The sequence below is a fragment of the Trichosurus vulpecula genome, chromosome 8 (genome assembly GCF_011100635.1).
Source record: "Trichosurus vulpecula isolate mTriVul1 chromosome 8, mTriVul1.pri, whole genome shotgun sequence".
NCBI classification, from domain to species: Eukaryota; Metazoa; Chordata; class Mammalia; order Diprotodontia; family Phalangeridae; genus Trichosurus; species Trichosurus vulpecula.
Window position 1 is genome coordinate 130,277,212 of NC_050580.1, and position 26,538 is coordinate 130,303,749.

At 38.7% G+C, this 26,538-nt stretch overlaps 1 protein-coding gene across 2 annotated transcripts in view; it reads left to right on the plus strand.

Moving 5' to 3' along the window:
• The window catches only part of CHD2 (chromodomain helicase DNA binding protein 2), a 135,253-nt gene extending 108,935 nt beyond the window's left edge, over positions 1–26,318 (plus strand). For both annotated transcript variants that reach the window (XM_036734619.1, XM_036734620.1), the window contains 5 exons: positions 8,747–8,925; positions 12,401–12,500; positions 14,611–14,824; positions 20,013–20,259; positions 22,538–26,318. In XM_036734619.1, the coding sequence (XP_036590514.1) occupies positions 8,747–8,925; positions 12,401–12,500; positions 14,611–14,824; positions 20,013–20,259; positions 22,538–22,871 (1,074 nt within the window). In that variant the 3' untranslated portion in view covers positions 22,872–26,318. The remainder of the gene's footprint in view (positions 1–8,746; positions 8,926–12,400; positions 12,501–14,610; positions 14,825–20,012; positions 20,260–22,537) is intronic.
• The last annotated feature ends 220 nt before the right edge of the window (positions 26,319–26,538 follow it).

Here is a 26,538-nt window from a genome sequence, read left to right on the forward strand (position 1 = left end):
GATAATACAAAATCTAGCAGCTTCTATATTAAGGGATCGAAGGGCTTGGAATATGATATTCTGGAGGTCAAAGGAGCTAGGATTAAAACCAAGAATCACCTACCCAGTTAAACTGAGTATAATGCTCCAAGGCAAAATACGGATTTTCAATAAAATAGAGGACTTTCAAGCTTTCTCAGTGAAAAGACCAGAGCTGAATAAAAAATCTGACTTTCAAACACAAGAATCAAGAGAAGCATGAAAAGGTAAACAAGAAAGAGAAATCATAAGGAACTTACTGAAGTTGAACTGTTTTGTTTACATTCCTACATGGAAAGATGATGTGTGTATTTGATGAGCCCGATAAGCTCTTTCTTAGTATTAGGGGAGTTGAACAAATATAGTCAAGCAAAACAATTTTTCTCATTGAATGTGTGTGTGTGTGTGTGTGTGTGTGTATTTTTTCCCCAAATTCAGTACAGTGATCTTACATGATTTCAAGATTGATGGTGAAACATAATATCCATCTCCTGACAGAGAGTTGATGGATTTAGGGTGCAGAATGAGGCAGGGTGTGAATGTGTATGTGTGTGTGTTTGTGTTCCTGTCTGTGTTTTGATCAGAGTTACTAGTCTTCTCAAAGTTGTTTTATGTATAATTCCAACTTGAGTGCTACCTGTTTATATCTTTAGATCACTTAATTGAGGAATGACTCTTATTCTTATAAATTTGAATCTGTTTCTTATGTACCTTGGAAATGAGACCCTTAACAGTGAAATTTCTTGAAGATTTTTATCTCACTTGTTTACCTTTTAATCTTAGCTTTGTTATATTTATACAAAACTTTTGAATTTTACTTAATCAAAATTATACATTTAATCTTCTGTGGTCCTCTCTCTCCATTATTTATTATAAACTTTTCTCTCCATTATTATAAACTTTTTTCTAAAACTTACAGGTAATTTTTCCATGTTTGTCTAATTTGTTCAAGTTATGATCTTTTATATCTTGGTCACATATCCATTAAGGAACTTATCTTGGTATGGGTGTGAAATGCTGGCCTAAATCTAATTTCTTCTGTACTACTGTCCAATTTTCCCAGCAGTTTTTGCCATATAATGAGACTTTATCCTAGCAGCCAGGGTCTTTGTGTTTATCAAAAACCAGGATACTAGAAACATTTGTTTCTGTATATTTTATTGCTACTGATAGATTTCTTTTTTTTTTAACTAGTATTAAATTGTTTTGAAAATTGTTGCTTTGTAGTATAGTTTGAGATCTGGCACTACTAGACCCTCTTCATTCCCTCTTCTTTTCATTATTTTCTCTGAGATTCTTGACCTTTTTTTTTTAAATTTAAATTTATTTATTTAACATATTTGGTTTTCAGCATTGATTTTCACAACAGTTTGAATTACAAATTTTCTCCCCATTTCTACCCTCCCCCCCACTCCAAGATGGCTTAAATTCTGGTTGCCCTGTTCCCCAGTCAGCCCTCCCCTCTATCACCCCCCTCCCCTCTCATCCCCTTTTTCCTTCCTTTCTTGTAGGGCAAGATAAATTTCTACGCCCCATTGCCTGTGTATCTTATTTTTTAGTTGCATGCAAAAACTTTTTTTGTTTTTGAACATCTGATTTTAAAACTTTGAGTTCCAAATTCTCTCCCCTCTTCCCTTCCCACCCACCCTCCCTAAGAAGTTGAGCAATTCAACCTAGGGCGCACATGTATCATTATGTATAACCCTTCCACAATACTCATGCTGTGAAAGGCTAACTACATTTTGCTCCTTCCCAACCCATCCCGCTTTATTGAATTTTCTCCCTTGACCCTGTCCCCTTTCCAAAGTGTTTGTTTTGATTACCTCCACCCCCATCTGCCCTCCCCTCCATCATCCCCCCCCTTTTATTTTTTTTTATCTTCCTCCCTCTTCTTTCCTGTGGGGTAAGATACCCAACTGAGTATGTATGGTATTCCCCCTCAGGCCAAATCTGATGAGAGCAAGGTTCACTCATTCCCCCCTCACCTGCCCTCTCCTCTACTCCCACAGAACTGCTTCCTCTTGCCACCTTTATGCGAGATAATCCACCCCATTCTATCTCTCCCTATCTCCCTCTCTCAGTATGTTGCTCTCTCATCCCTTAATTTCATTTTATTTCTTTTAGATATCTTCCCTTCATCTTCAACTCACCCTGTGTCTGCTCTCTCTCTTTAACATGTATATATATATATAAAAACACATATATATACATATACACATACATACATATACACATAGACATATACATACATACACATTCACTTATATATATACATAAACATATATATACATATATGCATATTCCCTTCAACTACCCTAATACTGAGGTCTCATGAATCATACACATCATCTTTCCATGTAGGAATGTAAACAAAACAGTTCAACTTTAGTAAGTCCCTTGCAATTTCCGTTTCTTGATTACCTTTTCATGCTTCTCTTGATTCTTGTGTTTGAAAGTCAAATTTTCTATTCAGTTCTGGTCTTTTCACTGAGAAAGCTTGAAAGTCCTCTATTTTATTGAAAATCCATATTTTGCTTTGGAACATGATACTCAGTTTTGCTGGGTAGGTGATTCTAGGTTTTAATCCTAGCTCCATTGACCTCCGGAATATCGCATTCCAAGCCCTTCGATCTCTTAATGTAGAAGCTGCCAGATCTTGGATTATTCTGATTGTGTTTCCACAATACTCAAATTGTTTCTTTCTGGCTGCTTGCAGTATTTTCTCCTTGACCTGGGAGCTCTGGAATTTGGTGACAATATTCTGAGGAGATTTCTTTTTGGGCTCTATTTGAGGAGGCGATCGATGGATTCTTTCAATTTCTATTTTGCCCTGTGGCTCTAGAATATCAGGGCAGTTCTCCTTGATAATTTCTTGAAAGATGGTATCTAGGCTCTTTTTTTGATCATGGCTTTCAGGTAGTCCAATAATTTTTAAATTATCTCTCCTGGATCTATTTTCCAGGTCAGTGGTTTTTCCAAGGAGATATTTCACATTGTCTTCCATTTTTTCATTCCTTTGGTTCTGTTTTATAACATCCTGATTTCTCATAAAGTCACTAGCTTCCACTTGCTCCAATCTAATTTTTAAAGTAGTATTTTCTTCAGTGGTCTTTTGGACCTCCTTTTCCATTTGGCTAATTCTGCCTTTCAAGGCATTCTTCTCCTCATTGGCTTTTTGGCGCTCTTTTGCCATTTGAGTTAGTCTGTTTTTTAAGGTGTTGTTTTCTTCAGTGTATTTTTCAGTATTTTTTTGGGTCTCCTTTAGCAAGTCATTGACTTGTTTTTCATGGTTTTCTCGCATCCTTCTCATTTCTCTTCCCAATTTTTCCTCTACTTCTCTAACTTGCTTTTCCAAATCCTTTTTGAGTTCTTCTATGGCCTGGGGCCAGTTCATGTTTTTCTTGGAGGCTTTGGTTGTAGGCTCTATGACTTTGTTGTCTTCTTTAGGCTGTATGTTTTGGTCTTCTTTGTCACCAAAGAAAGAATCCAAAGTCTGAGACTGAATCTGGGCGCGTTTTCACTGCCTGGCCATATTCCCAACCAACTAACTTGACCCTTGAGTTTTTCAGTGGGGTATGACTGCTTGTAGACTAACGAGTTCTATGTTCCCTGTTTGGGGGGGAGGTGCCAGCTCTGTCAGACCCGCACTACTCCTTCCCCAAGAATCCCCAGTCCAGACTGGGCTTAGATCTTCAGCAGGCTGTTGCACTCCTGCTCTGATCCGCCACTTAATTCCTCCCACCAGGTGGGCCTGGAGCCGAAAGTAACAACAGCTGTAGCTGCCCCACCTCCGCTGCCCCTGGGGCTGGAAGCGGAACTCCTTCCACTCCTGCAGCTTCTCCCACTAACCTTTTCCGCAGTCTTTGGTGTTTGTGGGTTGAGGGGTTTGGTAACTGCTGCAGCTCACTGATTCAGGGCGCTAGGGCCCCCTCCGCCTGGCTTCTGGTCTGGATGGTCCACGCCGCTCAGGCTGGGCTCTGCTCCACTCCGTTCCCAGCTCCCAGCTCGCAGCTCCGTGTGGAATAGACCTCACCCAGAGACCATCCAGGCTGTCCTGGGCTGGAGCCCTGCTTCCCTCTGCTGTTCTGTGGGTTCTGCCGTTCTCAAATTGGTTCAGAGCCATTTTTTATAGGTTTTTGGAGGGACTTGGGTACGGAGCTCACTCTAGTCCCTGCTTACCAGCTGCCATCTTGGCTCCGCCTTCTTGACCTTTTTTACATAGCTATGAATTTTGTTATTACCTTTTTCAGATTCTATAAAAAAATCTTTTGGTACTTTTGTTATCATGGCATTCAATAAGTAAATTAATTTAGGTAGAATCGACTTTTTTATTCGATTGACCCATCCTAGTTATGAGCAATTAATATTTGTCCAATTATTTAGGCCTGTCTTTATTTTTTTAAACAGTGATTTATAGAGATATTTACATAGTTTGTGTGTGTATCTTAGTAGGTAGACTCCCAAGTATTTTACACATTCTGAAGTAATTTTAAATGGAAATTCTTTGTCTATCTTTTCTTGCTGGGTTTTATCAGTATTATGTAGAAAATAAAAATAGATTTTTGTGAATTTATTTTATATCTTTAAAATTTAAGTTATTGTTTCAGTTAATTTTTTTCAAAACTTAATATGATCTGTAGAAAGTGATAATTGTTTCTTTATTTTATATATACTTATTCTTCTGTTTCTTTTTCTTGTCTTATTGCTGCTAGCACTTTAGTACTATGCCAAACAGAAGTGGTGATAATGGGCATTTTTGTTTTACCCTTGATTTTATTCAAAAGTATTGTAGCATGTGTGCGTGAGTGCATGTGTGCATGCGTGTGTGTGTGTGTGTGTGTGTTGAAGTTGTTTATTTAAACAACAAGATACTTGATTTGAAGGAAAACTATCTAGGATTAATTTCTTTATAGTAATATATTCGTACTAAAAGACAGATTTCCATACATGTAACAGCTACATACAAAAAAGTTACAAAACTATTTTTGGTTTTACAGTAATAAAAGAAAAAACATCAAAGTTATGCAAACAGGATATACAAGGATTTCTTGTGGGTTTTGTGGGGTTTTTTTGTTGTTGTTTTTATTAAAAAGTGAGAGCAGAATAACTTACTGGATTGTAAAGATAAAAGTTGAATGAGTATGCCATTAATGGAGAAAAGGGATATTTTCATAGAACTAGTTTGTTTTTGCCCTTCCCATTTCCATTTGAGGTTGACCAAAACATATCGCCCCAAATGCATTATACCAGTTATTTTTATGTACAATTAAGGAATGGTGGAAGGGAATTATTAAAGAGAGAAAACTATCCTGCAGTAGTCAGAATGTGGATGAAGCAAATCTCAGTTTTTAATTATGAATATTGTTTTCCTTGGGAGGACAGTTCTGGAGTAGGGTTACAGGTTCTCTTTTTAGTCAATACCTCTTTTCTGTAGCTGGAATACATCAATTATATCTTCATCCTTCATTTCCAACTGTGTAGGTGGGTCTGTTTCATTGAGTGGCTTCCCATCAAATCAGATTCTGATCTCCCTCACTGACAAACCCTGTCATTCACAATAGACTTACCATTAATTTACCAAATGGTGTGTGCCTCTTGATTTGTATAACAGAACCATCTTGCTCTCACACCTTCAAATTAATGTGGTCATTGTTTTCAGTCTTGATCTCTTCCTTTGGCTTCTTGTTGGTCATGGTGAGTCCCACAGTCTCCTCAGTCCCACTTCACAAAAGAGGCATCAGGGTGGTCTGCCCCAAGGAAATGGGACCAGCAGCATCAGAAGGAGGAGGACATTATTTAGATTATTTAGTGGTGGGATAGAGCTGAGCTCTAGTTTCCATATACTCTGTTCCCTTGATTATCTAACCCTCTGGTTTCAATCTGGGCAGTTTTAATTTATGACTTTTTAAAATATATTATCCAAGTCTTTTGTTTGTTTTCAGGGACTCCAGTGATTCCTAAATTATCTCTCCTTGATCTGTTTTCCAGGTCAATTGTTTTTAATATCAGACATCTTACATTTTCTTTTTTTTTTTAATTTTTTTAGGAGGGAAGACAGGGCAATTGGCATTAAGTGACTTGCCCAAGGTCACACAGCTAGTCAGTGTGTCAAGTGTCTGAGACTGGATTTGAACTCAGGTCCTCCTGACTCCAGGGCCTGTGCTCTACTCACTGCACCATCTAGCTGCCCCTATCTTACATTTTCTACAATTTTTTCAAACCTTTTATTTTGTTCTAATATTTCATTTTGTCTGGAGTCATTGATTTATGTTTGGCTATTCTAGTTTTCAGAGAGTCCATTACCTGCAAGGTTTACCATTTTAAACTATTTTCCTTCTTCTTTTTTCCTCATGTTCATTTATGTCATTTTCTGTCTTGCTTCATTTTTTTCCCTTAAATATTAATGTAATCCTTGTGAAAAGTCTTTTTTTTCCATTGAGTCTCTTTTTACGGTTTTTAGTTAACAGGGTTATTTGCTCCTTCTTGGGGCTCTCTATCCAGATTTATAATTATTGTTACATTGTTAGGTGGTTTCTTTGATTTATTCATCTCTCCAGCTTAATTGCTAATTTGGGACATTGTACCACTATCAGCCATTCTTCCCTTCCATCCTAGGATTTTGGGTGAGGTGGTCATTGCTGCTTGGTTGTGCCTGAGGACAAGACCAAGAGACAAAGATTCATAGTTGTAGACTTTTAGGGTCTTCATTTATATGCCAGGACAGAATATTTTGGACCTTAGAACTCTTGGACCTACAGTATCCTTTCCTGGCTGCTGTGGCACCATGCTGATTTCTGTCTGTTGCCACTCCCTTGCACTGGCTAGGTCCCTGCCCTTAGGGTTTCTAATTACCCCTTGCTTTCTAGGGAGATACCTCTCCTCTTGCTTCCTCTAGACATAGAGCCTCATAGGCTACATGTGTCTTTGCCCAATCTCTGGGTTGCACTCAGATGCACTGATGTTGTCTTTGGCTGATAGCCTCCTCTTATGTTGCACGTAGGCTTCTAACTTGTCTCTTGTGTAGCTCTGGGGTAGAAGATGTAATTTACTATAGTTTCTCATTGGATTTCTTGATTGTTATTCATTCTGATACAGACTTCATGATTTTGCTGTACTAGATATGTGAAAACTAGTATGTGTCCTATTCATGCAGTCATTTTGACCAGAAGTGCTACCCTGTGTATGTTTACCAAGTTAGATTATGTAGATCATAAATACAGCAAGTGACACATCCAGAAATTCACAGAACACACAGTCTTTAAGAAGCTGGTAGTCAAGCCCATGGGCACCAAAGCTTATATACAAATGTACAAAGTTTAGGCAAAGAGCTTGTCTATTGTTTGATCCTCCTTTTTTCTCCCAGTATAGCTACCCCTTACCCTACTTTTTTGTATTTTCAGCAAATCAGATATAAATCCAGAAAGCAGATGAGGTATCTGATTTACTCAACAAATATTTGTTGAATGGTATTGACACTAAGTTTTTAACCATCTAAAATCATATGGACTCAATTTAGATAACAATGATATTTCTTAAGACCTTGAAAATTCTCCTTTTTAGCTATATTGGTAGGAAAATGAGGATCAAAGAAGAGATAGGACCTTCACCTAAATTTTTACATTACTTGGTAGGCATTTGATACCATGGATTTTATTAGACTTCATTCTTGAATTTTGTGTTCTGTGATCTTCTGCATGTCTCAGCTGCTGTCCTTCTTTCTTGGTGGATATAACTGGGCATCTTTTTAGTTTAAAAGCTTTTTGATTAAATTTTTCAGACACCAGAAACATACTTTTGGTCACCTGTACTCTTAATCTGACTAGGACCCTGTCATTCCTGCATTTTAAGTTATGGTACAGAAATTGAAATCCCATTCTCAATTAACACTTCACTCCATCCTTTCGCACCCCTCTGCTTAATATAATACTCCATGCTCTCTATCCTCCCCATCAATAGTTGCATAGTACTGACCGTACATCCTGAGGTCTGTTACGTGAAGGGAAGACAATGAGTGCCAGACACTGTACTAAGCATTTTACAAATATTATTTCCTTTGTTTATGCCATTTCCTAACCCTGAATTTTCCCCTCTTTCATCCTATTGAAATTTCATCCATCCTTCAAGACTTAGATCAGATCCTTCCTCCTCTATGAAGCATTCCCTGAACCCCCAAGTCCCCAGTTATTTGATATTTCTCTTATGCACCGTCATAATCAGTTTTGCTTTGTATCAGTTCTTCATGTGTGTGTTGTAGCTCTCACTACGCTGTAAGCCCCATTATTACAAGGTCTCCTTTATCTCTTTATCTTCCTTAGTGCCTGTAGCATAGTGCTCTGCACATAGCCTGTGTTTATGAAATGTTTGCAGACTGAATTATATGACTTGAGAGAGTTCAGTCGTTACTTCTAATAGCGTTCAATCAAATATTTATTTACTAAATCAAATGCCTCATCTGTTTCTTGGCTAAAGAAGTATCTGACTTGATGAAAATTCACAACACTTCTGTCTTTCTTGGCTTTTTTTTTTTTTATACTTCTGCTTTGGTTGCCCCAGAGAACAGTACTATTTAGGGGATATGGTTTTTTTTGTGTGTGTGCGTCTTGCCCTAAAAGTCTAGGGCCTAGACTCTAGGTCCTTCTCATTTGAGAACATCATGCATAAAAAGCAAGGGAGTAGAAGATTTCTGTGTAAAAGTAAAAATAATCTCTACTCTGTTGCTCTATCCCAGTGCAAAGAGAGGATGAGGCCAGTGAAAAAGGCTTTGAAGCAGCTGGATAAACCAGACAAGGGACTCACTGTGCAGGAACAGCTAGAGCACACCCGAAACTGCCTCCTGAAGATTGGAGACCGAATATCAGAGTGCCTTAAAGCCTACTCTGATCAGGAGCACATCAAACTGTGGAGGAGGTAACTAAATTTTGCATTTAATTTGGCTGTTCTGGCTTGGCCAAAGTGATTTTTTTAATAGGAAAAATGTGAAATGGCAATATAAGTTTTTCTCCTGATTATTCACAGGAAATGTCATTGAAGGCATAGCTATCTATCTTCTGAACCCAAGTTGTACCACTAATTTATGGGAGCCAGTCCTTTGAATGGGAGGGAACTATTTTTCTGAGTGGAACCAGTGGTATCAAGTGATATTGACTTCAATTGTTTTCTCTAGAAACAAAGACCCAGTTTCATAGAAAGGAGTCTTCGGGCAGAAAGAGACCTTAGACTAGTTTAGACTGGTCCAGTTCACATACGTCAATATCTAGATCTAGGATGGCATTTTCTGTTAATTTTCTGCTATCATGTTATATTAAATCTTATTATTACTATATTTTAAAAAAATGATAATCCAGAAGGATAGCTTCAGGTGAAATGATCAACCCAAAGATATAAGATTATAAGCTTCATGAAAACAAGGATTGTGTCTTGTATATTTATCTTTCCTTATACCAGGAACTACATTCTGCACAGAAAGAGTGCAGGACAAACAAAACAAATGTTTGTTGAGTTAGAGCGTAGAATTTGGTGTACTGAGAGGTGTATGTGGCAATAGTTTGGGAACATTTTATCAGGCTTTCCAAAGGAGATTAAAATTCAGTTGTTTTTCATATTTATTTTTAATAAATTATTTTATAAAGATTTCTTTATAAATTCTGTATTTAAATAGGACTATCTCATATAATATATCCACTTATTTTTGAACTAGTTTTGGAAGGGAAATGTAGATGGGGTTTTAAATCTGTCTTGATGTCTACCAAATATCATTCCTGACACCCACTTAAGAATAGTTTTACTTCCCTTCTCCTAAGGCCATTATCATATATGGTCTCTATGAATTAAACTGTCACGTTTTTTAGAAATCTGATTTAATCCCAGTTTAAAAGAGACTGAAAATCCAGGTAGTTGCTCAGACAGATACTAGCAGGTTTCCTGATAAAGGTTAAAAAAAAATCCTAGTGGATAAATGAATTAATCATTATTTATTAAGTACCAGTAGTATAGTAGAGAGTTGGGATGTTGTACTAGAGAGTGTTGGTATTGAAACCAGAAAAGAATTGGATTAAAAATTACCTCTTATGCTTACTAATTGTTTGACCATGGGCAAATCACTTAATCTCTCTGAGATTGTTAGGGGAATAACAAAGTTCTTGCCTAACAGGATTGCTATGAGGTTCTTATGAGAGAATGTATGTGCAGCACATTACACATATTACAGCCCTGTGTTAACACCAACCTTTGTCATTATTATTATTAATTAGAAGACCAGCATAGAAATATGGGGAATATTGGAGAAGTAGACAATACAGTCTCTGCCCTCAAGAAGCTTATAGTGTTGCTGAGGATAAAGAGTAGTGTTTATAAAATAGCTAGAGAACAATAAAAGAGAGGACATAATTAAGTGCTAAATGGTGTGGCATAACTAAGTGAAGCAGGTATTCAAAGAAGAGAGAAATCACTGAGAATCTGAATGCTGATATCAGGAAAGGCTTCATGAGAGTAGGTAGGATTTCATTTGGACTTTAAAGGATGAGTTCAATTTTTTTTATGTAGAAACAGGAAGTCATTGCATGCTGGAAGCAACAGTGAGCATTAGGATATACGGACACATCGGGGCAAAGGGATTTTTCTAGATGTCGGGAAGAATAAAGTTGAATAGGTCGGCTAGAGCCATATTATGGCAGATGAATTTAATTTGGTAAACATTTATCAAGTGCCTGTTATGTTCAGGATATTGCAAGGAATTACAAAGACAAGACCAAAATAGTCCCTGCCCTCAGGGAGCTTATATTCTATTATGGGATACAACATGTACAAAGAAAACTTTATTCAAAGTAGTTTCAATAGGGGGAGAGTACTAATAGCTGGATTTGGAGGTTAGGAAAGTCTTCCTAGAGGAGGTAACACTTGAGTTGTGCTTTGAAAGAAAGTAAGGAAGGATTCTGTGATATAGAGGTGAGGAGGGAGTGCATTCCAGTGCACAGGAAACCAAAGAGATAGAGGTAGAAGATGGAATGGCATTTATGGGGAGAAGCTAGGACAGTTTGACTGGAATGGAGAATATGCAAAGTGGAAGTAATGAGAAATAAAACTGAAAAGGTAACTGGGAGCCAAATTGTGGAAAGCTTCAGATGTTAGGCTGAGGGTTTCATGTTTTGTCCTGGATACAATAGGAAGCCATAGCAAAAAATTTGAATATGAGAGAAATGTAATCACATTTATATTTTAAGAACATCAGTTTGGCATTTGGGTGGAGAATGGTTTGGAGGTGGTAGAGACTAGAAACGAGGAGACCAATTAGGTGGTTAATGGAGCAGTCCAAATGAGAAACAGAATTGTGTGAGTCAGGAGGACACAGATGTGAGAAATGTTGTGGTATTAGAATCAACAACTGATTGGAAATAGGAATTGAGAGAGATAGAAGTGTGACTTTCAGTTCTGGTGAAAGGAAGTTCTACAGAAAAGGGGAAGTTTAGAGGAGGGCAGATTTAAAGAGAAACATAATGAATTATGGACTTGTTGATTTCAAGATGCCTATGGGACATCCAGAGGTCCTTGAAAGCCAGGTAGAGAAGCTTGATGTAATTAGAAATGGCCAGGGAAGTTGAGTATTAAGGTGGTGTCTTCCTCCAGGCTACCTTTCATGCTCCTGCCAGACTATTCTTTCTAAAAAATATTTTCATCATGTAATGCCTGCTGTTGCAATAATCTACACATGAATTCATAGCAGACTCTGGACTATCAAGATAGCAGTGGGCACTGAGACTCATTTTTCAAAAGAAGAGAGAGTATAAAAGTGGTGGATATAGTAGGTGGAAGAAGGGAATAATCAGAAATGGCTATATTTTTAGCGTGGGTAATTGGTATAATACTGCTGTCTTTGACAGATACAGGGTTGTAGGGGAGGCATTAAGGATAGGAAAGGTATTTTAGATCTTAGTTCTGCAGGGAAAAAGAGCCTGATTTTAGGGACCCTTGCAAATGATATAAAAGCTTTCTTTCTTTCTGTTTTAAACCCTCAAAGCACTTGGCAGACATTTGTCATCTTTATTTCTGGGGGGCACGTAGGGTTAAAGCCTCCCCCTCCTTTTTTCAGATAGGGAAATTGAAACAGAGAACATTGTGATTTGCTCAAGGTTGCTGAGTAATTGATAGGAATAGATATCAAGTCTCTTGACATTCCAGTCCAACTCTCTGTCAGTAATGCTATGTAAAGTTTAAATCACTTATACAAAACCCAGGAATATTTCTATAATTGTGTGTACCAGTAGATCACACAACTCACCAACTCAGTAGTATGGTATCTATATGGCAGGAGTGATGGGGTTTGGGGTGGGAAGAAGAGAAAAAAGCTGGTGCTTATTTCTATAATTCTGTTACTATTTTTTTTTAGGAATTTGTGGATTTTTGTATCCAAGTTCACAGAATTTGATGCTCGGAAACTACATAAATTATACAAAATGGCTCATAAGAAAAGGTCTCAGGAGGAGGAGGTAAGATCCTCACTTAATCCTAATCTTAGGAAGCAAACAACCTTTTGCAAGATTCTTTGTTTTATTTTTCCCTGGGAAGATTGTATTGTGTTTTGCAATAATATATTGCCCTACTCTTTCACCCTGTATAAGGAATCTGCAAAATAAATCCTATTAACAGCGGTAAAGGACACAGGTCTAATTGTTGTTGTTCAGTAATTTTAGTCCTGTCCTACTCTTCGTGGCGCCATTTAGAGTTTTCTTGGCAAAGATATAAGAATAGTTTGCCATTTCCTTCTGCAGCTGATTTTACAGATGAGGAAACTGAGACAAACAGGATTAAGTGACTTGCCCAGGGTTATGTAGCTAGTAAGTATCTGAGGCCAGCTTTGAACTCAGGTTTTCCTGATTGCAGGCCCAGTGCTCTATCCACCGTGCCACCTAACTGCCCCACTGGTCTAATGCAGGGGTGGGGAACCTGTGGCCCTTTAACTGAATCTAAACTTCACAGAACAAGTCCCCTTAATAAAAGAATTTGTTCTGTAAAACTTGGACTCAGTCAAAAGGCCGCACCCAAGGACCTAGGAGGCCACATGTGGCCTCGAGGCTGAACATTCCCCACTCCTGGTCTAATGCCTAGTGTCAAATGCATAAAAAACAACAATCTTAAACCTCTGACAAGTGATTGCCCCTCTGTAGCCATTATCCTGAAACAATCTTCTTACATACATATGGTGTGTGTGTGTGTGTGTGTGTGTGCATAGTCCCCAGTACAAAATATGCTTAACTAATTCTTGTTGACTTCACTTTTATAATAAACAAGAATCTTGAGATACTCAGTTTGGTCACAGTGTACATTTATTACCTGATGATCAGAGTCTAAGAGGGATAAAGTCTAAATATGTGGCTAAGAGAGTATTTCCCATTATTCTCTGGGCTATACTCAGTTCCCTTCTGCTTGTGCATAGGGTACCTCTTACTCCATTATTTAGGAGACCATATAGGCGGGGGTATGAAGAAGATTCCTCTATTTTCCTTGTTTTCTCTTCTCAATGAAGAGAATTAAAATTGAATTAAAATAATTGCTTCATCCAGAGGTATGTTCCTTGGAGAAACATGCCTGTTTGTGAGTGGTAAGGTGATTTGCTGGATAAAGCCAAAGTGGGCAAAACCATTTAGTCAAGTCTGCTCAAAGGAAGCACTAGCTGTTTATTCAGCACTTAAGTTAGGTATTATAATGGGAAATAGACCTTTTCTGCTCTCAAGCAATTTATAATTTGGTCTGTGGAGTACTGAAAAACAATATAACAAGTATTACATTTTGTAGTACAAATAAATATAGGAATTTTAAGAAAAGCAAAACTCATAGTAAACTAAAGTTGTCAAGAAAAGTTTGGAGAGAGTAGGACTTTAGGTTATGCTATAGTATAGTTATGGAATAGCTGAGATTCAAACCCAGGTCTTTTGACTACAAATCCATTGCTCTTTCCCAAAAGTAGCCATTCAAAACCAACTGCAATATTAATATACTTTGAAAAAAGGGGGATTTTAGTAATATAGGCGTCAAAAGTTGGTGAAACAAGCAGAATAAAGAAACTAATGAACTCGTTACAGTAGGTACTCATGAATTTTAAAGGTCATTTTGTTAATTTACTTTGATAACTGAAAGGTAGAGAGAGGCAGGTCAATTAGTTCCTGCTTAGTACGTGGTGGGGGTGGGGAACGGAGGGAGGGGGGGAGGGTTCTTTATTCTGCTTAGTTTAACAGGGATAATAATCCTTAGGATTTTAAATGGCTCTTAATGGTTTTTCTTTAACTTCCATAAATTACCCAACCATTCTAAATGTAGGAATTCATAGACTTTTCATTTGGCATCATAGCAGATATGAGCCGTTGGAGTTATCCTTGCAGGAATGGATCAGAATTATGATGGCAGATGTATTACCGTTAAGAGTGGCAGGTCCAACCTGAAATGAGGTATATGAGGTTTATACATTCCTTGCTACATCACAATGTATAAGTTACTTATGGCAGGGTATGATAATAAGTGGGCAAAATTCAATCAGACCAGTAGAATTAAGTCAATGAGCTCTCTTAATTCTTAAAAGTTTTCGATTTTACATCCTTTCAGGAGCAAAAGAAGAAAGATGATGTGTCTGGCAGTAAAAAACCATTTCGTCCAGAGCCTTCAGGCTCGAGCCGGGATTCTCTGATGTCTCAGTCTCACACACCTCACAACCTTCACCCTCAGAAGCTTCATCTGCCTCCTTCCCATGGACCACAGATGCATGGGCACCAGCGAGATAACTATGGTCACCCCAACAAGAGACATTTTAGCAATGCAGGTAGGTCCTTTGATATGGTTTTTAGAACAGATCGCAAATGAAGAATTATTTCCATTCTTTGAAGTCAGTAACTGAATCTTTGCTATATATTCTTCTTGAGTGCTTTTTAAAAGTCAGAAAATTGTTTCTTTATAAACTTTTCACAGGAATTTGTTTCATAATAACTCTAGACATTACAGAGTTTTTCCTGATATCCAGCTGATATCAAGTTCTTCATTAAATTTCGTTTATGCAGCATCTGAAGGAGTTTATCTGCTTGCTAAGCAGATAAATTACTAATTTACTAAGGAAATGAGAATATTCCATTTCTTTCCTCTAAACTTTGTACTCCTCACCCTCCTCCTTCTATAGTACTCTCTTTTTATTAGTCAGTAACGCCCCTTCTTGGTGAGCTCAAGAAGAAAGCAAACAGTGCTTGATTCATGATGTTTAATGATACTAGTACTACTACTACTTTATTTGGTACTCTAAAGTTTGCAAAACACTTTTAACAGATACCTCATTTTATCCTTACAACAACCCTGGGAGGTAGGTGCTGCTACTGACCCCATTTACAGCTGAGGAAACAGAGGCAGACAGAAGTTAAGTGCCTTACCCAGGGTCACACAGTTAGTAAGTGTCTAAGGCCATATTTGAACTCAGGTTTTCCTGACTGCAAGTCTAGCACTTTATTCATTACACTACCTATAATGTGCATTAAGAATTTCTAACATACCATAAATAGTCAGATATTGATACTCCGGCTCATTGCCTTCCTTCTTTTCCAGATGGTTTGGAACTGTATTCAGTGCTTGCTCTGTGTGCATTCTCTTGAATTGTGTAGTCAGTTAAGAAAATAGCTTTTCTTTTTAGGTCCTTTGACTGTTTCTTGCCCAAATCAGTGAATCAAAGTTAGTCTCCTTGGTTGATTGACTATTAGCATTTGTGCTAATTTATATTCTCTCATATTTTTCTGTTATGTAGATTTTTTGAAGTCATTATCTGTTGGTTCTATCAGAAAAACATTAGATTACCCAGCTGTATACATGATAAATAGGAAATAATTAGACGGGACATCACTAGGTTAGCTTTGAGTACTGCTATGTGGGCTTCGAAGAGTTATGAAAGAATTCACCTTCATTTACCATACATTTACCCTTAGTTAAATAGAATACAAAAAATTTATTTTATTTATATTTAAAGCAGAGGCAAATAATTATTAGGTTTTTGGGTGTCAGGTAAATCTTGTGGATTTTAGCAAATTAATTTTTTAAATGTATACTGAGTATATTGACCTTAAATGTTCTAGAAGAAAAGGGGAAGGTAATAAGTATTTTATATAGTGCTAGTTACAGCAATCCTGAGAGGTAAGAGTTGTTATTATCCCCATTTTATAGTTGAGGAAACTGAGGCAAAGGCATATTAAGTGGCTTGCACACGGTCACACAGCTGGTAAGTGTCTGAGGCTGGATGTGGACTGAGGTTTACCTGACTCCAGGTCCATTGCTCCATCCACTCACTGCACCACCTTGCTGCATCACATAGATAATGTATGCAGCTTTGCCAGGATTATTTCTTAGTGAAATGATATTCTTTTTTATACTTGTCAATTTAAGAAAAAATCATTTTATTGCATTGATCACGATACAGAATGATTTTATTTAAAACAATAGACTGCATCATTAAAGCTGTATTTCTCAATTTACTCTTGAGTTTATAACCAGAAACCCTGCATTTGGCAGAATAGAGGATAAATTATATAGCACCTAAGGATTAATATTAAAAAGCACTTCTATGAGTTAAAGTTAAAATTTCTACAAATCAACTTGTAATTATTAACCGTGAAAGGGAGATGTGTTTGTATGGACACAGAACTAATTCTTGAAAAAATTTCTTTTTTTTTCCTTTTTTTTTTAAATTTAATATATTTAGTTTTCAGCATTGATTTTCACAAGAGCTGGAATTGCAAATTTTCTCCCCATTTCTACCGTCCCCCCCCCACTCCAAGATGGCGTATATTCTGGTTGCACTGTTCCCCAGTCAGCCCTCCCTTCTGTCACCCCACTCCCCTCCTATCCCCTTTTCCCTTCCTTTCTTGTAGGGCAAGATAAATTACTACGCCCCATTGCCTGTGTATCTTATTTTCTAGTTGCATGCAAAAACTTTTTTTTTTGTTTTTGTTTTTGAACATCTGTTTTTAAAACTTTGAGTTCCAAATTCTCTCCCCTCTTCCTTTCCCACCCACCCTCCCTAAGAAGTCAAGCAATACAACATAGGCTACATGCGTATCATTATGTATAACCCTCCTACAATACTCATGTTGTGAAAGACTAACTATATTTTGCTCCTTCCTAACCTCTCCCCCTTTATTGAATTTTCTCCCTTGACCCTGTCCGCTTTCAAAAGTGTTTGTTTTTGATTACCTCCACCCCCATCTGCCCTCCCTTCTATCATCCTCCCCTTTTTTTTATCTTCTTCCTTCTTCTTTCCTGTGGGGTAAGATACCCAATTGAGTATGTATGGTATTCCCTCCTCTGGTCAAATCTGATGAGAGCAAGATTCACTCATTCCCCCCTCACCTGCCCTCTCCCCTCCTCCCACAGAACTGCTTCCTCTTGCCACCTTTATGCGAGATAATCCACCCCATTCTATCTCTCCCTATCTCCCTCTCTCAATATATTCCTCTCTCATCCCTTAATTTGATTTTATTTCTTTTAGATATCTTCCCTTCATCTTCAACTCACCCTGTGCCCACTCTCTCTCTCTCTCTCTATATATATATATGTATATACATACATATGTACATACATACACATTCACTTATGCATATATATACATAAACATACACACACACACACACACACACACACACGCATATTCCCTTCAGCTACCTTAATACTGAGGTCTCATGAATCATACACATCATCTTTCCATGTAGGAATGTAAACAAAACAGTTCAACTTTATTAAGTCCCTTGCAATTTCTTTTTCTTGTTCTTTTTCTTGATTACCTTTTCATGCTTCTCTTGATTCTTGTGTTTGAAGGTCAAATTTTCTATTCAGCTCTGGTCTTTTCACTGAGAATGCTTGAAAGTCCTCTGTTTTATTGAAAGTCCATATTTTGCCTTGGAGCATGTTGCTCAGTTTTGCTGGGTAGGTGATTCTTGGTTTTAATCCTAGCTCCATTGACCTCTGGAATATCGCATTCCAAGCCCTTCGATCTCTTAATGTAGAAGCTGCCAGATCTTGGATTATTCTGATTGTGTTTCCACAATACTCAAATTGTTTCTTTCTGGCTGCTTGCAGTATTTTCTCCTTGACCTGGGAGCTCTGGAATTTGGTGACAATATTCCTAGGAGATTTCTTTTTGGGCTCTATTTGAGGAGGCGATCGATGGATTCTTTCAATTTCTATTTTGCCCTGTGGCTCTAGAATATCAGGGCAGTTCTCCTTGATAATTTCTTGAAAGATGATATCTAGGCTCTTTTTTTGATCATGGCTTTCAGGTAGTCCAATAATTTTTAAATTATCTCTCCTGGATCTATTTTCCGGGTCAGTGGTTTTTCCAAGGAGATATTTCACATTGTCTTCCATTTTTTCATTCCTTTGGTTCTGTTTTATAACATCCTGATTTCTCATAAAGTCACTAGCTTCCACTTGCTCCAATCTAATTTTTAAGGTAGTATTTTCTTCAGTGGTCTTTTGGACCTCCTTTTCCATTTGGCTAATTCTGCCTTTAGAGGCATTCTTCTCCTCATTAGCTTTTTGGAGCTCTTTTGCCATTTGAGTTAGTCTATTTTTTAAGGTGTTGTTTTCTTCAGTATATTTTTCAGTATTTTGACTTCTTTAGGCTGTATGTTTTGGTCTTCTTTGTCACCAAAGAAAGAATCCAAAGTCTGAGACTGAATCTGGGTGCATTTTTGCTGTCTGGCTATATTCCCAACCAACTAACTTGACTCTTGAGTTTTTCAGCAGGGTATGACTGCTTGTAGACTAAAGAGTTCTATGTTCCACATTTGGGGGGGATGCGCCAGCTCTGCCACACCAGCACTCCTCCTTCCCCAAGAACCCCTGACCCGGACTGGGCTTAGATCTTCAGGAGGCTGTGCACTGCTGCTCTGATCTGCCACTTAATTCCTCCCACCAGGTGGGCCTGGGGCCGGAAGCAACTGCAGCTGTAGCTGCCCCACCTCTGCTGCCCCCGGGGGCTGTGGCTGAACCACGAACTCCTTCCATTCCCGCAGCTTTTCCCACTAACCTAGTCCGTTGTCTTTGGTATTTGTGGGTTGAAAAGTCTGGTAACTGCCGCAGCTCACTGATTCAGGGCGCTAGGGCACACTCCGCCCGGCTCCTGGTCTGGTTGGTCCGTGCTGCTCATGCTGGGCTCTGCTGTGCTCCACTCAGCTCCCCTCTGCTCCCAGCTCCGTGCAGGATAGACCTCCCCCAGAGACCATCCAGGCTGTCCTAGGCTGGAGCCCTGCTTCCCTCTGCTGTTTTGTGGGTTCTGCAGTTCTAGAATTGGTTCAGAGCCATTTTTTAAAGGTTTTTGAAGGGACTCGGCGGGGAGCTCACGCTAGTCCCTGCTTTTCAGCCACCATCTTGGCTCCGACCCCCTCCTTCTCCGAAAAAATTTCTTATAGCCACAGTAAAAATGTTTCAGCATCAAACAACTGACCAGGGGAAAAAGAACTATTTCACTTCCATATGAAATTATTAACAGTAAAAACGAAGCTAATTGAGTTAGATTTCTAAAATATTACAAATTTATTATAATTTCTTTTTATAATTAAGTCCAGAGGTATAAAAGAAATTGTTCATTAAGATTCGCAATTATAGTAGCAAAGTTCACAAAAACAAATGCACAACACTAACCGAATACATCACGATTTCCTTTGAATCAGTACATCGAGTGAAATGATACTTCACAGCTCCTCCTATAATCTCAAGATAGGCAGATAAGTTAGATAAAACAGTAGTACTTCCTAAGATTAGCGTTAAATACAGTTCAAGAGTTTAATTCAATATTGTTTTGAAAACTCTGGGAAAAGGGATTTAAGACAAACCCAGCTTCTCTGTAAATAATGGATAGCAAATTCTAGAGAATAGATTTAATATTGTTCATGTAGATGGGCCAGAACTCTGGTTTGGATGAAGATGAAGGCAAAGCAGTCATTGCTTGCCATTGTCACCAGATTGGTATTTTTTCTTAGACAGAGGAGACTGGCAGAGAGAGAGAAAGTTCAACTATGGTGGCAACAGCAACCAGCTCTGGGGTGGAGATCGGCATCACCAGTATGAACAGCACTGGTATAAGGATCACCATTATGGGGACCGGCGCTCTCATGGTGAACCTCATCGTTCTGGGAATTATCGTCCAAACAACCTGTCCCGCAAGAGGCCATATGACCCGTATAGCAGTGACCGAGACCATCGGGGACACAGAGATTATTACGACAGGTACTGAGGGAATCTAATTTTATACTTAACAAGGGTGAAAAACTGGGGGGAAGTTTATTCTGCACTTAAAACTGATTGTGTATGAAATGAGAATGACTGAATAATTTTTATCAAGGGCATTTACTGAGTTGTGAGTTCATTATATAGCTTTAAAAAGTATTCCTGTTAAGGTTCAGGAATCTGAGCTGAAAGCACTTTAATAATCAGAAACCTACCATTGTGGCTAGAATGCACTTGGGATATAGAAATTGTGTAAGCCCTAGTCAGCCTCTGTACTCAGGAGAAGATACGCTCATCAAGAAAAGGTAAAGAACAGAAGCATAATCCAAATTGCAGGTAAGTGGTACTGGATGATAGTAGATAACTAGATAGAGTGGTCATCAAAGGCTGGGTATATTAGCTAGAATGTGTCATAAACAACTTGGGCAGAAGGGTGAGATTGACAAAATTAGGGATATGCAGCAGTGGGGAACCTGCAGCCTCAAGGCCACATGTGGATTTGTGGATCCCAAAAGGATTTGTTCTGTGAAGTTTGGTTTCAGTCAAAGGGCCACACTTGAGGACCTAGAGGGTCACATGTGGCCTCGAGACTGCAGGTTCCCCAGCCCTGGTGGGTATGGCTGGTGAACTCTAGGGCTCTGAAGATTCTGAGTAACTCTTTTTTTGTTGTTGTTTAAAATTTTCTAAATGCCATTTGTTTTTATATCATAGTTATTTTCAGATAGTACATTTCATCCTTCCCTCCTCCCTCATAACAGAGAAAAAAAGTATTTAAACAGAACTACTTGACATTCCCGACCAAAGTCTAACATTCTACTTCCATAGTGCTTCAGTGCCCTAACAAAATGCAGTTGGTGAATTGCCTCATCTCTTCTCCAGAGCAAAGCTGCGTCATTATAATTATTCCTTCCTCAGTTTCATTTGGCAGCTGGGTGGTGCAGTGGATAGAGCACTGAACTTGCAATCAGAAAGACTTATCTTTGTGAGTTCAAATCAGACCTCATATACTGTTTGCCTCAGTTTCCTAATCTGTAAAATGAGCTCGAGAAGGAAATGGCAAACCACTCCTGTATATCTGCTAAGAAAACCCCTGATGGGGTCACCAAGAGTTGGAAATGACTGAAAAACAACCCAACAACAACAGTTTCATTTCATTGTTCTTTTCAGCACAGTTGTGGTCCCTGTGTATATTGTGTTCCTGGTTCTGTTTACTTTTCTCTGTATTAATTCATATCTGTCTTATCACATTTCTCCAATTTATTATACCCAAGGAATTGATTCTTACAGAATTGTTATGCCACTCCATGCACATTTCATATTCCAATTTTTTTAGTCATTTCTAGTTATTTGCTACTACAGAAAGATTTCGATATATATGAGTCCCTTTTTTCCTTTTGCTATCTTTGATCTCCTTAGGGATATGTGTGTAATAATGGGATCTCTTGGGTCAAAAGGTTGGAATATTCTGTTAATTTAAAAAAAATTAACTCCCGATTGTTCCCCAGACTTGTTGTACTAATCCAAACTTCCCCAACAGTGTACTGGTTTATGGCCCCCCAGTTTTAATTTGTCCCCCCTTTAGGATAACAGCCTTGCCACAAAGTCATGCAAAGTAAGACTATTAGGCTACTAAAGTGCAGGACAATTTTTTCTTTCTTAGGGGGGAAAAGCAAATCTCTTAAGTTCATGCTTTATTTAAATTTATACAAGTATGTAGTTAACGATTCTTTTGGTTTTTATCCCCATCATACAATGATCAGTAGCACAAGTTCAGCTACCAGAAAAGCAGCAGACCAAAAAGAACACGTTGCAGCGTTTGATCAGTAGTGGAAAATGACAGTGAGATTTGGCACGCTGCTCCCTAGCCATCTGTGTCAGCGTTTATATCAGAAGCAGCACTCAAGCCCAGGTCTTTCAGCTGCAGGGCAGCTCTCTCTGCCACACTCTATCCAGCTGCCTCCTGCCCCTTCAAATTCTATCTGGTCAGAGTGAAGTCAGACTGGTTTGATTTCACAGACCTAGTTTGTGGATCTTTATCCTTCTGAATTTATGAGTGGATTAGTGGTAAGGAAACGGTCCCTGTTCTCCCGGTTTGTTTCAAAGTAGCAGAGGCTGTACTCAAACAATAGATTTTACAGGCTCTGAAAGGGGCTCTCAGTAGTATATTGCTATAGAATTGTTCCTGAAGGTGATGCTGAGTGAGGGGATAGGTGAAGGAATGGTTAAGCTTGACTATTTTTTCCTTTTGGTTTTAACATTGTTGGGTCTCAATTTTCAGACATCATCATGACTCAAAACGACGAAGATCTGATGAGTTCAGGCCTCAAAATTACCACCAGCAAGATTTCCGGAGAATGTCTGATCATCGTCCCCCTATGGGATACCATGGCCAGGGACCCTCAGATCATTACCGATCTTTCCACACAGACAAATCAGGAGACTACAAACAGCCACTACCCCCTCCACATCCTGCAGTCACAGACCCTCGATCACCACCATCTCAGAAATCTCCCCATGATTCAAAATCGCCCCTGGATCACAGGTCTCCCTTGGATAGGTCACTCGAACAAAAAAACAACCCAGATTATAACTGGAATGTTCGGAAAACATAAATCAGAGGTCAAAAAGGAGGAGAACAAGAGTGAGCAAGCATCTGATGATTTTTGGTCTGATCCAAAAGATAACCAGTTATCAAAGTGAGTAACTGGAGACTCTGAACATGCTGCTGCTACCACCTCACTGGCTGAAGGACTTCAGGGAGTGGGGAGGACTTCTCCTAGGTGTTAGTTCTGGTGGAGATTCGACTTTGGTTACTACCCTTACACTCCTGTCCTAGTTTCCATTTTCATTCTATCCTCCCATGCTGCCAGAAGGAAAGAGGTGTCATTGTCTGTGGGCTTCTGTGGGGTTATTACACCCCCAATGAAGGAAGGACAAGAATTGATTGGATTTGTAGCCTGGTTTTTTTCTTTTTTGGTCATTGTTTTTTACAACTAGGTGCAGTATTTCCTTCCTCTGTTGTCAGGGGAGGGAATGAACGATTGCTGCTTAGGAATTAATGAACAGTGCTTGATTTGATTCACTATTATATGATGGATGCTGCTGATGGGGAAAAAAAAAAGTCTGATTTCATTCTGGCATGATAGTGTTTGAAGGTGAGCAGGCAAGCCCTTCAAATGGCTAAATGAGCTCTCAACATGTCCTTAGAAGAAATGTAGGAGCAAAGACTTAGGCATGGCCCACCCAGGAAGGAAGGGTAAGAGCTGAGGGTAGTGGCACTGGTGCAGCTGTCTCTATCCAGTCTACACTAATTTTCCCGCATTGTCTTTGTACATTTCAAAGGTTTGGTTTCCTGTAGTCCTATTGTTTACCTCCAGGATGAGGAAAACTGGCTACTGTGGCTGAACTTCAGTACTGTGACATTGGAATTAGCTTGGATTTTATTTTTTGAAGGGGGGAGGAGGGAGGTAAAGAAGGGAAGGAAAAGGACAGAAATCTTGAATCCCTAATGAGGTGTCTGATTCACCCAGTGAAAAGGCTCATTGAACATTTGGTGCTAGCTAGCATATGAGACTGGGCTGTAGATTCTGAATGGGCTTCACATTGTAGGGCACTTAGCAGTGCTAGCAAACGAGAGGGGCTTTCAGTATTTTAACAGGCTTACATCTGTAGATTTTTACTCCTTTTGCACAAATTAAAAGAGGTAGAACTCAAAAAGAATCATAACTACTGATAACCAACCGGTCAGATAAAACAAGGGTTAGCTGCAGCGGGTAGGCCATCAGATGGCTGGCTTGAGATCATTGCAATTTGGGATAAGAGCAGAAGATGCCCATTGGGATTTATAGCTAATAAAGGAGGCATGGGGGGGGGGGGGTGGAAGAAAAGGAACCAAATGAGTTTGATTGAGAAGGTTAATTGGATCAGAATGGTTAGGGGAGGGGAAAGTTGTATGGTGGAGGGACAAAATTGTATGCCTGCCTCGGGAAGGCTGGGGCTATCATTTTTATTCATTTTAAGCCCTAGTTCATCAGTATTCTTAAATATGCTAGTGTCCAAAGTTATAACTAGATGAAGAGAGGATATTTGACTAGAATACGCAATGAAACTTGGTAATAAATTCAAGCCCACCAGGTGTAAAGAACCAGGATCAGAAGTGGTACACATAAGTATGATTGTTTGGGCTCCCATTCTGTTGGGATACCCCAGGAGTTTAAGTTCCTTGAAATGCCTTGTGGATCTCGTTAAGAAAATATCATCACTTATTTGCCATGCTTATGGGCAACTCTATTAAAGACACTCCCAAGAAATGCCTCTATTGTCTAATGCCACTTAAGCAGAAATGGTTTCGTGGTCCATTGCTCTATGCTAAGCATATCATGGAAACAGCCGGTGATCCAGGTCATCATGGGAGGCACAGAAAATTCAGAAGCTTCTGTGGTTGGCTATGCAGCAATTTTTGGTGGGCACTTTTTTAAAAAAAATTTTTTTTATCCCATGGTGCTTTTGGTTCTTCAGCCTGGACTTTCACAATGGAAGCATTGGGGCCAAGCACCTAAAGGTGTCATATTGCACATAAAAGAAATAATCCTATCAAAGATTTAGAGCAGATATAACTGAGGAAATTGGGAAATATTCTGTCCCTTTATCAGCCACAAAGTGCTGCGGAAACAAAAAACTTTAGCTTTGCTGATAGTTTTGGCGCCATCCACACGTTTGTCTTATCCAAGGCAAACCAGAAAGTGTTAAGAAAGCTCCTTTTAATCTTGGCCGATAGAATGGTGGGCTGGTGAGGGATTGAGCCCTGGTAGATTTTTTCCCTTTGGGAATTCAGATTATGGGTTTTCCTACAGCTTTCAGTAGACTTTAATGAAGGTATGGGTGGATGGTTGGAGAATATACTTTTTGGTATTCACCAATATTTGATTTCATTGAACTAGTTAGGCAAGGGATGTTATGCAAAAAGATGTCTCATCATGAGGGAAAAAACTTCACATTTGTCCACATTCATGAAATATGTTTGTCAAGACTTCTAGTGCCATAAGATGTAGCAAAAGGCAATACTGGCCAGATCAGTGTTAAATTGATTGTGTAACTACAGTATCCCAAATACATTTATACATACATGTTTGGCATCTAAGCTGTGTCCAAGAGGAGGTAAGGAGAAAGGTGTTTCCTTCTTCAAAATCAAAATCATTGTGACAAAATGGTACATTTAAAGAAAACAGAAAGAATTAGTGCATGGATGGAAGTTATGTCTCTTTTTGGAGAAAAGAGGAATTGCCATGGGAACCTCAGGAGTTCTCACAACCCCGGATTGGAGAGATGTGTTTAGAGATTTCTTTGGCAGTGATGCTAGAGAGAAAGAAAGGTAACATCACACTCGTTAAAAACAATACCTGAATGTAAACAAAAAGTACCAGTAGCTGAAATGATACAGCCTTCGGTGATAATGTAAAACCAAAAAGTAAACTTTTAAAGCATTCAGTCAGAGTCCAGAGGGGATACAGCTGAGCACTTTGTGAGGATTGATGGCAATATCTTTTCCTCCCTCCTACCTTCCATAGCTCCACCTTACCCTCTAGTCATTCCTTAAGCCTTTTTATTGGGAAAAGTGAAAACTTCTCACCTCTTGCTGCATTTTAAAGTTAAGTACATTCTAGCCTGATGTCTGAAAATTTTCATCAGGAAGTGTGGTGCAAACCTGATTCAGTTATGAATTTACACTATGACCCGAAAATTCTACAGACCAAAACCTGTGGTCAACAAGAATTGTTGATCCAGTGCCCAGTACACGTGGAGCTTCTGACTGTCTGAGATCTTACTGTGATCGAGGTAGGAGATCCGTGCCAATGATCCAGACGGCTGTAGTCCATTTGCCCCAGTAGTGTGGGGACAGACAGTTTCTCTTTCTTGTAAAATTGTGGACTTTTAAGACCTGTTAACTAAAACGGTAATTAATATTAATTTATATTTGTGAAAAATGCCACTGTCCTAGTGATTTCTGATGTAAATATGTTGTTTATATAGTATGTATTAAATTTTCCTACATTGTAAAACTGCTGTACTTTTGATTCTTGTATATTAAAAAGTGTTACTAAGGATTTTCAGAACTGGGCTAGCCTACGTTGTACTGTGATTTGGTGACTACTTATTCTATAATGGTGGCTGTTCAGCCCTTACGTTCACTGGTATCCAGTGAAGAATTTGTTTCTTTGTTTTATAAATAGAACGATTGTCCAGTTCTTTTGACATGCTTAATTCAAAGGGCCAATCACA